The sequence below is a fragment of the Pteropus vampyrus genome, unplaced genomic scaffold, assembly GCF_000151845.1.
Source record: "Pteropus vampyrus isolate Shadow unplaced genomic scaffold, Pvam_2.0 Scaffold64, whole genome shotgun sequence".
In the NCBI taxonomy this organism is placed as follows: Eukaryota; Metazoa; Chordata; class Mammalia; order Chiroptera; family Pteropodidae; genus Pteropus; species Pteropus vampyrus.
In genome coordinates, this window is record NW_011888845.1 from 937,422 (window position 1) to 953,612 (window position 16,191).

At 34.1% G+C, this 16,191-nt stretch overlaps 1 protein-coding gene across 1 annotated transcript in view; it reads right to left on the bottom strand.

Moving 5' to 3' along the window:
• Nucleotides 1–16,191, bottom strand: part of COL19A1 (collagen type XIX alpha 1 chain) — a 317,873-nt gene that overhangs the window by 162,800 nt on the left and 138,882 nt on the right. The window contains exons 12-13 of the mRNA XM_011361196.1: nucleotides 9,353–9,406; nucleotides 250–303 (exon numbers count right to left, since the gene is read on the bottom strand). Of these exons, the coding sequence (XP_011359498.1) occupies nucleotides 250–303; nucleotides 9,353–9,406 (108 nt within the window). The remainder of the gene's footprint in view (nucleotides 1–249; nucleotides 304–9,352; nucleotides 9,407–16,191) is intronic.

Below are 16,191 nucleotides of genomic sequence, written 5' to 3' on the forward strand. Positions count from 1 at the left end.
GCAAAGGAGAGAAAGGGGAAATCTTATAAACACAAATTCATGTTGACTAGCAATTGTGTATTTAGTCTCTTCAAACTAATTAAATAAACCAAAAAGGCTTTTCTTGTTCAGATGCTTTTAACGTAATAGCCTTTGGTTAATTTTAACAAAATTAACTTTTGGCAGTTAAACTATCCATGAAAAGTCACTACAGAGGTTCTCAGGGTTTTCTTAAGAAAAGATTGGCACTTTTCTGGGTAAATATAATACCTTTTCTCCTTTTGGACCTGGTGGACCACGAGAACCCAAGTCACCTTTCAAACCCTGTACAAAAAAACACAACCAAATGTGATTTCTATATACAGTTCACAGAAAGCTTCGATTTCCAACAAGTCATTAGTCACAAAATAAATCATAATTTACTGAACGCCCAAATCCCATTCTTCAGTGTGTGTTATAGAGAGAAATAGAGAAAACTGGCACTAAAATGACAAGCAACATCTGCGCTGTGGTGGGTACAGATACATTAAATCAGTGTGAGTCCTCAATACTGCATATTTGTGCAACTTTGCTTCCTGCTAAAATTACATTAATTCACCATCTGGGAGAACATCATTTAGATCTATATGAGCTTTTAAGTATCCACTTTGGATTAAATTTGAGGATGTGGTAAATATCTCTGATTTAGCATTGATTTGGCCTTTATGAAACTTGCCCCCAAAATTCAAGATTTAAATAAAAAACATTTTTATGTCTCTTTCAAAAAATATAATTGTGGGGGAAAAAGAAATAAAAGATATATTCTTTTCAGATCACGCACAAAGCTGGGGCTAAACTGAAATCTCTTTTCTGTTTTAAAGTATCTTCTAGTTCTCTAATCCCTATCTCTTTTTTTTTTAACCTGAGTTTATAAAAATATCAAATGAAACTGTATAAGACATAACACATCAGATAAATATATTCATAAATCTTCTAGACTCTTGGGTGTTTTAGTGAGTATTTAGTTGCTCTGACTCAGAAATGACAGCTTTCAGATTACCACAATAGATTTCACTAGAGATCAGGTCTATAGCTGAATGTATTCATAGTGTAAATAGAAAGTTTGATAGTCACAACCTGACTATGCGGCAAATAGGAAAAAATGTGTTTCCTTGTCCTTCATTTAACACATTGAATGAGGGAAGAACAATAATGGAAAAAAGAAATAGTCTGAAGTCAGACAATGCACAGTAAATCTAGATGCGTTACAGTTCCGAGCAGAGGAGCCAGCTCTGACATTTTGTAGTGAGTAAACAATGCCAAATGCCATCACCTGTAGCTACTCAATATAGAAGCCAATGATAATTTAAAGGAGCAAAAGAGAACTGGATACTCAAAATCTTTTTGCAGAGAGTATATGAAAACTGCAGTCTTACACATAAAAAAATTAGTAAATGAAAACAGCATCTAACTGGCAAAACAAAAAAACTTTCTAGTTGCATAATACCTTTTTCATGAAATTTATAGCTATGTTTCTTCCATTACCTTGCAGTATTTCTAGAACAAGGATTAGCAAAATATTAAATCATATTTGAGATGTGATATTCTCTTATTATTTGAAACATCCATTCCTTCCCAAATCAAGTAACACATTATTTAGATATGCCTCTGGTATAAAATTTGGCACCAACATATTCTGAACACTTAGGGGAAGAAAACTGCCAGTTCTGTGAGTAGATTTTATTCTTAATTCACTTTTTCATTCATCCATTTATTCAATAAACATTTATTATATACCTTGTATGCAGTCACTCTCTAATTGTTAGACTTGCACTGTCCAATACAGTAGCCATGAGCCACATGTAGCTTTTGAGTCCTTGAAATGTGACTAGTCTGAATTGAAATATGCTATGAGTGTAAAATACTATTCGGCTTTTGATATTTAGTATAAAAAATGTAAAATACACATTCATAATTTGTATGTTGATTATATATTGAAATTATAACATTTTGGATATGGGATTAAATAAAATATATCATTAAAATTAGTTTCTCCTCTTTCTTTTTACTTTTCTAATGTGGCTACTAGAAATGTAATATATTTGCATTTCTCTTGAATTTATAATATTATATTTTAAGATAATATTATGGACAAAATATTATATATTATATAACAATATATTACTATTAGATGGTATTACATAGGGATACAAAAAAGAACAAGAAGTTGACAAAGACTGTCTTTGACCAAACTTTAGTCAAGCTCCTTTGAACCTCAACCTCGGTCCCCATCCTATCCTGTCTTTGGCCTGTCTAGCCCAGTTTAAGCAAGAATCTTGCTTAGTCAGTTTAGAGAGAATCCCCTACCTTTGATATCCGATCAAGTTTCTCATCGCCCACCTTTGACATCTTTGGCTTGCCTTTAGCAAGAATTCTGGTAAGTCAGTGTAGCAAGAATCCCCCTACCCTAAATGTCTGCTCTTAGTAATTTTCCATTCACTGATCCATCACTCTGCTGACTGGCTATAAATCCCCACTTGTCCTGGCTGTATTCAGGGTTGAGCCCAATCTTTCTTCTCTATTGCTATACCCTACGTAATAGTCTTGAATAAAAAAAATCTTCCTTATCCTTGTAACAAGGATCAGAATAATTTTTTCCTTTACAAAATCAAGATTCCTGTCCTTATGGAACTCATGGTATAAGAGAAAGATGACTGACAGGAAACAAGTCAACAAGCTGAATGTGATAAATGTGAAGGAAGAGAGAGCTGCTATTTCAGTTGGGGTGGTCAGAAACAGCCTCTTTGTGGAGGTGACATTTGTTATTTCAAAAGATCTAGCCATGCAATGATCCTGGGAAAAAGGCCTGGGATAAGAGGAAACAGCTAGCACAAAAGGCCCCAGCGAGGAGAATCATGAGTGAGTAGGTAAGGAGCAGGAGATTAAGTCAAATTAGCCAGGTGACATGGCAGAGAGAACTGCAGATTTGGGAAGGAGTACAGTGGGAAGCCACTTATTGTTTTAAGTATGGAAATAATATGAGATGACTCTTTCAACAACAACAAAAAAAAACAACAACAACAAATCAAGAGAGCAAGATGGCCGAGATAGGGTGGTGACAGCGGAGATAGAAGTGGTAGAACTGGCACAAAATAGAAGGCAGAACTTGCAGATATGCTGAAAGTGGAGACAGGGGCAAGACGGCAACAAGGCTGATTTGCAGTTGGCTTAGATAACTGGCTAGGAGATTGCGACATTTACTGAGTTGAGAAATTTATAAAAAGAGGTTTTCTCCCTTCTTGCTGGTGTAATGCTATCCAGAGGAAAGACAAACCTGAAGAAATGGCTGAAAAAGATATCAACTATCCATTTAATCAACAAACAATATTAAATATCAATAAATATGCAAGACTAAAATCTATGAACATATGAATATAAAAACTTTTTTTTAAAATGGAAGGAAATATTAAACACAATATTTAGGAAAAGGTTAACTCTGTGGCTAGCATGGATGTACCGAATATTGACTGTACCCATTCAATGTTGAATTCAATATTGAATTCTGGGTATACCCATATTCCAGTTATTACTATGATTTATGACCATCATGTATGTTACATGCTGCAAAAATATTTTTAGGCTTAAAATAATACATTAAAATTTTTTTTCAGTATTTCTGCCTGACAAATTGACCCTAACTGCAACTTCTGGGAAGGAAGTTAATGACAAGTGATTCCATAACTATTCCTTGTTCAATCAAATATGGTCAGGGAGGGGGGTGGGGGAATAATGCAACCAATTACAAGCTGATGTGCATATGGAGTGCTATTAGACAAGTATATAGCAAGTGTGAAGGAAGCAATTCCCAGGGGTGCCTAATTCTACTGGAGGTGCTCAAGACTCCAGCTCAGAAGAGTCAGAAAAGGAGTGGCATTTTATGTATAACCTTAAGTAAGTTATTTAAGCTTCCCTATAAAGTAGATATAAATAACACTTATCTTGAAAGGTTGTTCTGAGAATCATATTTTAAAAATACTTATCACATGGTAGGTACTTAATAAATGCTGCTTTTGCTTTTCAAGTCCAAGTTTAAAGGATAATTAATAGTTCATTCTGTTCAGTTTTGTACTCAGTTGATGGATATAAAACAACTTGTTTTAACTCACAGAGAATAAAATGCAATTGAGAAGTGCTGCATTCGTCAAGCTTCTACTATTATGGCCACTGAAGTGGGCCCATGTAACTCATGTCTTCCTGTGACAAAGTACAATGTTTTTAAGGCCATGGCATCATAATAGGCTCTCAGAAACAGATCTGTAATGCTTTGCTCAAGTATAATTTTTCTCCTTGTGTCACACTGGTGCTGCCATCAATGGTTATTGAGTACTGGGGAGAAAAAGACACAGCACTCACCATAAAGCATAAAGAATCAAATAGAACAGACTCTGAATTCAATATTGAATAAGGTAGGCATCTATTATCAAGGTTCTCAATAAAATTCATGTGTATAAAGATTCTCAAAAGCACAGTAGTTGATTTCATATGTTATGCAGAGGCAGGAACTCTTCTAAAGGCAAGAGGAAAGCTGAAGGACAGAATTACGGCTAGAATTATAAAAGCAGATAGACTTGAAATTAATTTTTATTGGAAAACCTACATACTTATGGTATGTAGCATCTTTAAAAATCAGACGATACAAAGTAATGTTATTTGTTAAATTTTAACCCATCAATTAATTCTTTACTCATCTTCCACTGACTGCATTTTATTCCCTAGCAATGGCACCAGCTGTCGCCAGCTGATATCTCAGCTTTGTGATTTCAATATTTTTGTATTCAGTATTACAGATTGCATTGGTATAAAGAGATTAACATGATTATTTTAGGAACATCAGATGTTGCCATTCTGATAAGGAAGATTTGAAAAACAATAATAAAAATGCAGAGAAAGAAACTAAACTCAGTGATTGAAATTTGCTTCTTTAAGATTATATAACACCACGAAAATAAATGAAAAGATATTTCTACTAGAGATAAATGTGTTTCGCTTAACCCAGTTTCTCAAAATAGCAAATGTTTATGTTGCTCTTACTACATGTGAAACATTGTTCTACATGCTCTACATATGATAACTATGTAATCCTCAGGAAAAATGTCTATGACTTAGGTGCTTTTAACATTAAGATCCTATTAGGCAAATGAAGAAACTGAGTCACAGAGAGAATAAGTAATGTACAGAGTAGTATGACAGCTAGCCAGTGGCAGAGCTGGAATTTGAGCCCATATAGTCTGGCTTCAAAGGGGACACTAACAACTTTATAAGACTCCCTCTCAAGTCTGTTCTAAGATGCAATTGTTGAATGTATCTCATAGTAGGTCACAATAAAAACCATTTAAGTATTAACTAGAATGTTTATAAAGCTGAGGTCTTGTATTTTGAAGAACAAATTCTAGCAATTCAAATTTCTGACAATTTCAGTGGATGTTTAGTACAATATCTTTAGTCTAATACTCAAATAACTTGGAGATCAAGACAAAGTTTACGTGCACACACACACACACACACACACACACACACACACACACACGGAGATAATCAAGGATGCATTTATAAAGGTATCAGAACTTTTTTTTGTCTTAATGACTAAGGTCTGCTACTGATATTTAGTTGGTGAGTCTCAAGGATGCTAAACATTCTACCCTTGTAAGACAGTTCCACATGGCAAAGAAATGTCTTGCCCAAAATACCAACAGTGTCTCATAGATAAAGACTGAACTACTTACTGCATACTCCCCTTTAAATAAGTTTTATACTTTATAAAGTGAGCTTGCCAATTTTGTGGGAAAGCTGGCACATAAGAAACTATTAAATACATTTACATCAAGGTATATGTAATATGCAAGAATAAAGAATTTTAAAAGGTTTTTGAATTCATTTCGTAGGAATATTAAATTCTTCCAATTTTCTCTGACTTAGAAAGTAGGAGAATGAGCTGGCCCATTGAAGTGATTCACTATGCATTCTAACAGGATATTTCCAAAGTTATAAACCCCATCATGTCTTGATTCTAATTCAAATTGAAATCGCTATTATAATACCCTTCATTCCCTAAGAATGTGTGCCTGCACTTATTGAAAGTCAGAGTGAACTGTCATAAATGCTGAATGATTTTAGTTTGCAGTCAGTTTATTTTAGCATTGAAAAATAGGCAGTGACAAATGTCGCATAATTTGGTGGGAAAATAAGAAACTTTTCAGTTAAACATGTAGGATTAAAGGCTGACTTTACCGTTTTCTAAAAAGTTGCTTATTTTCTCAAGCCTTTATTCCTTACCTCTGAAATAGGCTAGCTAGCTTGGCTGGGGTAAGGATCGAATTTCAAATCTCTCATGAAAACAGTTGCTGGACTATAGCACAAGATTAACACCACCACCACCAATGATGTAACAACAGAGTACTTGATTCTTTACTCCTAGTGATAGTAAAGGGGAAGTAGAAGAAATGTTACTTTTATTATTTCTCTGTAGTCATGACTCCTAAATATCTTTGGCAAAATTAAGGAAAGAAAAACAATATTACCTACGTATTAACTAAGTAACCAAGTGAGAAAAGTTAGTTAATGTGCTTTGTCATGCTTTACGATGTACCTAATGAGCTACATGAAACAATAATGATACTAAAGAAATGACATCCTGTGACTGGGGCATATGAAGGACTCTTCCAAGATCTTTCTCAAAGAGGAAAGCTCATACTGCCCACTAGGCTGTGTGCTCTCTCCACAAGTCAATCTATTCAGACTTGGAACTCATACAATGGCTGCCAGGGTGTTTAGGCATGTAATAGGCACTCAAATATATGTGCGTCTCAATTGATTAATTCTAAAAAGCCAAGTCACTTTAGACACCAATAAGAAAAATTTCCAAAGCACTAACTAAGGTAATGTGAGTATATTTTAGGTTCCAACCCCTCAATTCTCTTTCCAGTTTTATTCAAGTATTTGGAAAATTTCGTGCTCTATTTCAATTCTGACATTATCTTAATGAACTTCTAAAAATATATTTTTTTCTTCTTTCTCAGATAGTCCAGATATATGTAGCTTGGTTATATTTTGCAGCACTGTAGGTAATTTCTTTCAACACTCCTACATTTCTCGCAAAATAACATCCTTCCCATAATGAATGGTCAAATCCTTGGGCTATTTTTGAATTTTCACCACAGTCAAGTGCCAAATTATATATATATTTCACCTTTGTAACATCACTACTCGTGCCCTCCCTTCTATCTCTGTTATCCTTAGGCTCTAATATTTTAGACTATTATAATAATCTCTCAATTTTTAAAATGCAACTTCAGCAAATAATTACTGAGAACTCAATCACTCCATATATTTACTAAGTACTAGGGATTCCATGAAAAGTATGATTAAAAACAAAAACAAAAACAAAAACCAAACACACACAGGCAAAGGCCCAGTTCTCTCCATTTTATAGAATACACTGTAAAACAAATCTTCATTTAACACTGTTTGGACCATAGCTACCTTCTGTTCAGAAGAAGAAGGGAAAACACATGGGACTTTCCATATTCTGGCTCCAGCTGTATTCCTGTTTTATTTTCTCCACAGTGCCTTACACTTACATATAGCAGGAATTCCAGAAACTTGAAAAAATGCTTTAATATTCACCATGCTTTTCAAATTTGTAATCTTAATAATCTCTTTGTAGAAAATCATAGTGATGGGGACTTGAGAATCTATTCATAGTCCATCACTTTATAGACTCTGAAAAGTGATTTTTCTCAGCTAGTGACAGAACTAGGAAATGAACTGAGCTCTAGTTTTCCACTCCAGAACTCTTACCACCACACCAGGTACCTCCAAAGACAGGGCTAGTGAGATGAATCAGAAGCTCCATTTAAATGTATGGGCCAACAGCTGTGATATTCTATGCCCTGATACACCAAAAGGAGGTAGAGAAGAGGCAGGGACTCCTCTAGCTGTAAGCCATTGGTGCCATTCCCTTTCTCTGGTGTATAAAAATGATTTCAAAGGGGAGAGGAACAAGAATGAGGGGCATATGAAAGATGTAAATGGGATTTCTTAGAAAGTAAACAAGAGTAAAGCTGCAGGGGTCAGGCCTCCTGCCAGTGTTAACTACTTAGGTATTCCTCTTCTGGAAGCACCCCTTCCCCAGGTATCCCTCTAACTTTGTTCAATGGCCTCAAGGATTGTAATGATGTCTCCCTTCCCACTGTAATGATCTACCACAGGATGGATTTCATAACACCTCGGCAGCATTAAAGAATCAAATTTAGCTTTCTTATTCTTTTATCCATAAAGCAAGTAGTGTGGCCCTTCAGAATCTTCAAAAACATTTCTATACATATGAAAAAAAGAAAACTAGGAAAAACAATTCTCATTTTGGATACTTTCTCCAGTAAAGTTATTTTATCTTTAGTAAATGGCGAATTTGATGACCTGAAATAAGATTAATCTACATTTCAGAAGAAAATCCAGATGTGGGCTATCTTTCAAATTTCATAAGAATCGAAGTGAAGCTCCAAGGGGATAACTGTCCTAAGGGAAAGGGGAGGAGATGGCGGGACTGCAGGCAAGAGTATCTTTGAGGCCGAAGAACTGGCGCCGGGGAGGGTGAGCAATACGGATACATGTTTTCCTTCTTTTCTTCCCTTTCTTTGCATCACTGTGATCCTACCTATATAGACCCTTCAGAAGATGGAGATTCGGGGTAGAATAAAAAGTGAACCCTGGGTAAGAACACAGACCACAGTAGAATGAAAGAAGAAAAAAGATAGATAAAGGGGAGACTAGAAAAAATGCAAGCCAGAAACAGCAACAAAGGAGAAAGGGCTGTTAAGGGTGATGCAAGTATGAAATACGGTCGACTCTTGAACAACATGAGTTTGAACCATGTAGGTCCACTTACCCATGAATTTTCTTCAATAAATACCAGTACTATTTCTGATCCGTGGCTGGGAGTCTGAGATACAGAGGGCCAACTGTATGCATTGATCTACGCCATTTTATATAGGGGACTTGAGCATCTGAGGATTTGGACAGCCATGTGGGGGTTCTGGAACCATCTAAGCTTTTGATGAGTCAAAAGTTATATGCAAATTTTTGACTGTGTGGGGGTCAGCGCCCCTAACTGTTGCATTGTTCAAGGGTCAACTGCATATAAAACCAAGGAACTATCTGTAGTGAAATTAAAAATACTGAGCCTCTACTGAGCCATGTGAAAATCTGCCTTGATTCTTGATATTGCTGACCGTGGCTAGGTCTTTCAAGATAGTCCAATCTTACTAGGATTAGACAGTCAGCATATTTCAGTGGCAAAATGTAATCAAAATATTAGAAAAAAAAGAGTTAGGCTCACATTTTGTCCATTAATGCCAGCCACACCTGGATCTCCTTTTTCTCCTTGTTCACCCTAGAAAGAAATAATTTATACATTAAAAAATGTTATATATAAGAACCTTTACTAAGAAAAAACAAGAGAGTTATTACATTGTTTGGATACTTATAACAATGTGATTACTTTGCTAATCCCTTGAAAGAAACCTTTATTGAAAAAACAATTCTGAGTTCTAAAACCAAAGAGAAGTTTAAAAGTTCAATGAAAAGCTGCATAAAAATGATTAGAGTAGAAACAGAACAAGGATTATTTATTTGCTTTTATACAACAAGGAACTTTCTGGAGGGCACTTTGGCAATACATATCAAAGGTCTTGAATCTGTTCATTTCATTTGGCCCAGTGATTTCATTTCTAAGAATGTATCCTAAGGAAATATTCAGAGATGAAAAGTTTTAGATGCTAAGACTTAGAGTGCAATGCTATTTATAGCGGTGAAAGAGAGAGAGAGAGAGAGACAGAGAGACAGAGAGACAGAGAGATAGAGTGTGAGAAAGAGAGAAATATCTTAAGTGTGCAATAATAGGAAACTGGTTTAAAATGATGGCTTATAGATATAATGGAATGCGATATGGCCATTAAAATGTTTACAAATTTTATTTTAAACTATAGGAAAATTTTCATGATGTAGAAATAAGGCACAATTAATGGATTGACAAATTCAGAGAATAAATGTTAACCACTACTTATTTTTATTACTTTAAATTTACAAATGTTCAAAATAGCCACTAATATCATTGTTGATGACACATACTCATAGTGACATATATTTTTGTTTGATTACCATCTGAAAGGTGTGTACTTTCATTGGTAAACTCTGCATATCTACAGTATAATTTTAAAACTTTTAATATCTGTTCACTTATCTACCTACCTATTTATCTACCTGCCTGTGTATCCATCTACCTATGCATCTTAGAAACAACCCTGGAAGAAAACAAACCAGAAGAATGTACGTGGCTAACCTATTCATTTTATGATTATGGCTAGTTTTTTTTTTTTTTTTCCTTCACTATACTCTTCAGTGTTTTCCATTTTTTAAAAATAATAAATATGCATTATCTGTATAATCAGTAATGTGTTTAAAAATAAAAGAACATATTATGTATAGAAGAAACTCATCCAAGTCTCCAAATCTATCACATGTCACTGTGTGGAGGGGGTGAGGGGTGTAGGCATGTGTGTGTAAGAGGGGAAAAAGTAGTAGTTGTGCCACTGGGGTAATTTTTATTCTCCTCTTTATCTCTTGTTATCATTTTCATTCTTTTTTTTTTTCTAAAAAATGAACACATTTTGATTTGTAAAAAAAAAAAAAGGAAAAGAAAAGCAAGCACCTGATTTTAAGAGATAATACATTATATACTCTACAAACAGATATAAGCATGCACAGTCCCAATCATTTAAGACTATGTATTATTACTATATGGAAAATACAGGATTATGAAGTAAAAATAACTCGATTACTGAAACATAAGAAATATATGTAACCTACAGAATAAACAAAAGTGCATACAAACACGTTTAATGAAATAGGTTCAAGTTCGAATGAAGCTGAAAATTTTAAATTGAAAATGGAAGAGATACTCTAGAGCTGGGCTGTTCAATGTGGCTGCCACTAGATGCATGTGGCTATTTACATTTAAATTAACTATCATTTAAAATTCAGTTCCTCAGTTGTTCTAGCCACATTTCAAAGGCTCAACCGTACTTTTAGAATAAAACATTTCCATCATCACGGAAAATTCCATTGCACAGTACCAATCTAGAAGATACAATTTTTAACGAAAGCAAAGAATTAAGAGGCTTGAAAATACACAGAAGAAAAAAATCTGCCTAGTAAGGGGATCAGAAATAACACAGTGTCTAGAGGGTGACATAAAATGTGTTCAGCACAGGTTAATAAAATAAATTTAGATTTTTACACAAAAAGACAAATATAATTCCAAGGGAATCATCATTAACTTTCAGAATGTAACTAAAAATGGATATAGTCTTTATGCAAAATTAATTGTTCTCATAGGTGGAACTATAAGTAACTCTATATATTAAAGAGGTATGTGCCTACAGGAAAATCTGCAAGTTTGACAGTGGTAATAAAAGTTAAATAATAATAATAGAACACAGTTGATATTTTGATGAGGTTTATGCTGTATGGCAAGAGGATAAGACATATAGTAGAAGGCTAAAGAAGAAACATGCTGTTTCCATTTGATCACTGGAGAAAATCTGCAATGGATTTTTAAAAGTACAATTTTTAATATAAAAAGTAAGTATGGGTCACCATGATCAAAAAAGTTTCATAAAAAAACCAAGTCATTTACTTTATTATCATTGTTACCGAACTCTTCTATAATGTTTACTATGTGTCAAGCACTGCTTTAAGCATCTTGCAATTCTATGACAATCTAGGTAAAGGTATGCTCATTATCCTCCTTTTACAGATGAAGGAATTGAAGACAGGTTAAGTAACTTGCCCAGGGTCACACAACTTTTAAGGAGCAGGACCCTGATTGAACCCAGACAGTGTGGCTCTTAAAACTATTAAGCTCATTTGTTTTTTGAAATGGCACAGGGATAATAAAAATATATATAGTCTAGTTTTCTTCAAAGTAGGAGCCAAAGTCTCTTATAATGCGCCTCAGAGTAGGAAACAGAAATATAGGCCAGGTAATGTTACTACTGGTGAGTATGTAACTGGCAGAGAAATGGTACCCAAGGGATTGATCTCTCTTGATCTTTCTTTCTCACCTATCGGGTTCTTTTAATCTTGGCATTATTGACAATTCTTTGTTGGGGGCTGTCCTGTACATTGTAGGATGGTCAGCATCATCCCCAGCCTCTACTCACTCGAGGCCAGTAGCCAGCCTCTCCCCCAACCCTTCTGCCCTTAATCCTGACAAATAAAAATGTCTCCAGACATTACCAAATTTCTCATAGAGGGTAAAATTGCCTTCAGTTGAGAACCACTGATATATTATGTGTTATAAAGATATATGTAACAGATTTCATAATATGAAATGTTACCACAGACTGAAACAATATGCTATAATGAACAACATGGACTTTATTAAGAATAAATGTGCAATCCTGTATTTAAATTAATTCTGGATGGATTAGAGAGCCCATTTAAAAATAAAAATATTAAAGGAGCAGAAAAAAAATAAGTGAACATTGCTCAGAGCTCTTGGTGAGTGAGATGTCTCTAAGCATGGAAACAAAAGAAGAAATTCATAATGGAAAAAAGTTATATATTTGACAAAATATTAATGATATAAGGCAACAATATTATAAACTAAACTGAAAGGCAAATAACAAAATAGGAAAAAAGCATTTTGTGGCTTAATAGTTAACATTATTAATATACAGGGTTTTTATTATTCATAAGAAAAATAATAATAATATCTCAATTGGTAAATGAGCAAACGACACACCCGGCAATTTACTATGAGGAATACAAAAGAAATGCCAAATGACAATTAATAATATTTTAACTGGTATTAATTCATCTGGTTATATATAGAGAAAAAGTGAGCTCTAAAGGATCTTCATTGCAAATTCTATCATCCTTTGGGAAAAAAAAAAAAAAAGCTGTGGGAGTTCTATATCCAGACAGAAAAAAAAAAGATATCCAAGTCTTGCATACTAAATAAATCCTAAACAAAAGAAAGTTTACAATAGCAACCAATTGTTCCTTTTTTTCTCCATCGAGAAGAAAATGAATAAAAACAAAATGATGGCATTAAAGATTTAAGCTAGAATTAAAGAAAACTTATTTGCCATCAGAAGTTGTTAGAGAGTAGATTGTTCCTCGGTGTTTGGATAAGTTCAAAAGCAGAAAAGATTCAAAAACAAAACCAACAGAACATTTCTGGATAGTTCTTTGAAAAAACAATGTCATTCTGGTCTGACGAAAACTTAAATGCAATCCAAACTAAAGGGGATAAATGGGAATTAGATTACATTTAACATTTTTCCAATGCTTATTCTTTGATGAAACTAATTTCAAAACTATATCAAAAGTTAATGTCCTTCCAAAAAAACCTGCAATACTTTAGTATTCAAAATATTACATTCAGGAAATAGTAAACATCTTTTATAGAGTCTGAATTAATCCATTATTATCTACAATGCAGGTAGTTATTAACATTACTAATGCTTCAATAGATACTAGCAATAATATACTAGCTTCTATTCCACACACATATACTATACGCCAGACTCTATGCTAAGCACTTCACATAGTAAGGGCATATTTTAATTCTAGAAGTAACTGCAAAGTGGGCATTCTCATCCCCATTTATTGATGATAAATCAACAGTTCAGAGGACATATGTAACTTTCACATAGTCAAAGAACTCTTATTATCCCAAATTATTTGCTCAATCACTTTGATCTTGCAGGGACTTTCAATCAGTTGTTCTGTCTAATTTAACCCTGCCCTAGGCCTACTTCAGTTTTCAGCTCAAGCTGTTGTGTTCAGTTCCTATGGAGCCTTGGATGCTGTCAACATTTCACCTCAAGGTCAACTCTCCTTCCTATCTTTGTTTTTCTACCTCTGGGATTTTTCTGAAGTTGGGGAGTTTGTTCATCCCTAGAAAGGCAGCCTGGAAGGGGTGGGGTGTGTAGGGCCCCTGGAAGGCATGAGTTGGTGTATTGTGTCCTTCCAACCCTGCAGAGATGACTGCAGGGCACATTCCACATGGTTCCACAGAGTGGTAATAAAAGTTAAATAATAACTCCCCAGCACGAGTCAGGCCCAGTTGCCTACAATGATAAACAGCTAAAAATGCACCCTTTTATTAGTTTTTTCTTGTCCTCTGATGTATTCTCCCTGTTCCCTTATACCTGTTTCTTGAGAATCCTCTCAAATAAATTACATGTTCCAAAGGATTGTCTTAAAACTTGTTTCAGGAACACCCAAGTAACTTCACTTTTGATCTATCACTTCAACTGTTCTCTTGCCACCAAACAAGCTTTCCCTTAATGCCCTGAAATCTATTAATTTGCTTATACCATTTTCTATATTCTTATACATGGAAGAATTGTTTCATCCTCTGTTTAATGCTAATCCCTCAACCTGTGCTTTCAATTCCATCCTCTTCTGTCTTCTTATGGAATTTGTTTACATTTATACTCCTTCTTCTGAATTCTCAACATCCTTCCTTCTTTCCAACTGCAGTGAAACATGCTATTGAATCTTTTATTGCAACAATAATCTCTCACTTGCATCTCCTGTCAGTTTCTGCTTTATCTGCCTCCTTCCATTTTCAGATAAACTTATTAAAGCAGACTCCCTATACTTTCTGCCTTCATTCCATTACCTCTCGCTCACTTTAAAGTCCACTCCAGATTGACCTGTACCCTCCCTGCTCCTCAAAAACTTTCATGCAAAGGTCTCAGGTGACCATCATCAAAAACCTTTTGGTCTTTTTTCTTCTTTGAGTCATCAGCAGCATTTGATATCTTTTTGACCGAGTCCCCTCTGAGCAATACTTGCTTGCTGAGACACTATATTCCTTTGGTTTTTATTCTACTTTTATAGCTGCATTTCCTTTTTCTTTTTTTGCTGGATCCTCTAAGTATTACTGGACCATAGGGATCTGTCCCAGGTTCTTATGTTTTCCTTTTCAATAGACTTTCCCCAGATATCTCCTTCACTTTTATAGTTACAGTGATCATCTATATGCTAATAAGTCTCAAATTCTGCTTCTAGGCTAGATATCTTTTTGTTTTTAACGGTTTTATTAAAGTATAATTTATATACCAAAATATTGGCATGTATTACATATATAGTTCAATGGGTTTTAGTAAATTTATATAGGAGTGCAATCATCACCACAATTCAGGATTAAAACACCTCCATCACCTGGAAAAGTTCTCTTGTGCCCATTTGTAGTAAGTTGTCCCTCATGTTTACAGCTTAGACAACCACTGATAGATTTTTATTTCTACATTTTTGTTTTTTTCTTACAAATTTCATATAAATAGAACTATACAACATACAGGTTTTTTTGGTCTCACTTCTTTGACACAGTATAATGGTTTCGAGGTTTACCCATATTGTTACATGGATAAGTAGTTTATTTCTTATTTCTAACTAGTGTTCCTTGTATGGATATACTACATTTTGTTTATCCACTCACTAGGTACTCATTTTTAGCTATTCTAAATAATGCTGATATGGACAATAACATAAACATTTTATGTGGATGCATTTTTTATTTCTTTGGGGTAAATAAATACCCAAAAGTATAACTGTCAGGTCATATGATAAGTATAAGTTTAACTTTTTAGGAAACTTCTAAACCAATTTCCAAAGTGCCCGTATCAGTTTACATTCCCATTATCAGTGTATAAGGGTTTCCGATTTCTTCTAATGCTCACCAACAGTTGGTATTGTCAGTCTATTTTATTACAGCCTTTCCAGTTGGGGTGTAATGGTATTAATGGCAGTTTTAATTTGCATTTTCTTAATAATTAATGATTTTTTTCATGTCTTTATTAGCCATTCACATATTTTCTATGATAAAGTATCCATTTAAATATTTTGCCCATTTTAAATTAATTTGTCTGTATTATTACTGAGTTGTAAAAGTTCTTTATATGTGGCTTATCTTTTCATCCTCTTAGCAGTCTTTCAAAAAAGAGACATTTTACATTTTGATAAACTCATATCAACATGGTTTATGGATTGTCTTTCGTGTTGTATCTAAGAATTCATTTATAAATAAATTTAGTTATTTATAAATAAATGGATAAATGTAATGGATAATGTGGGAGATATGGGTTAAATTTTTTTTTT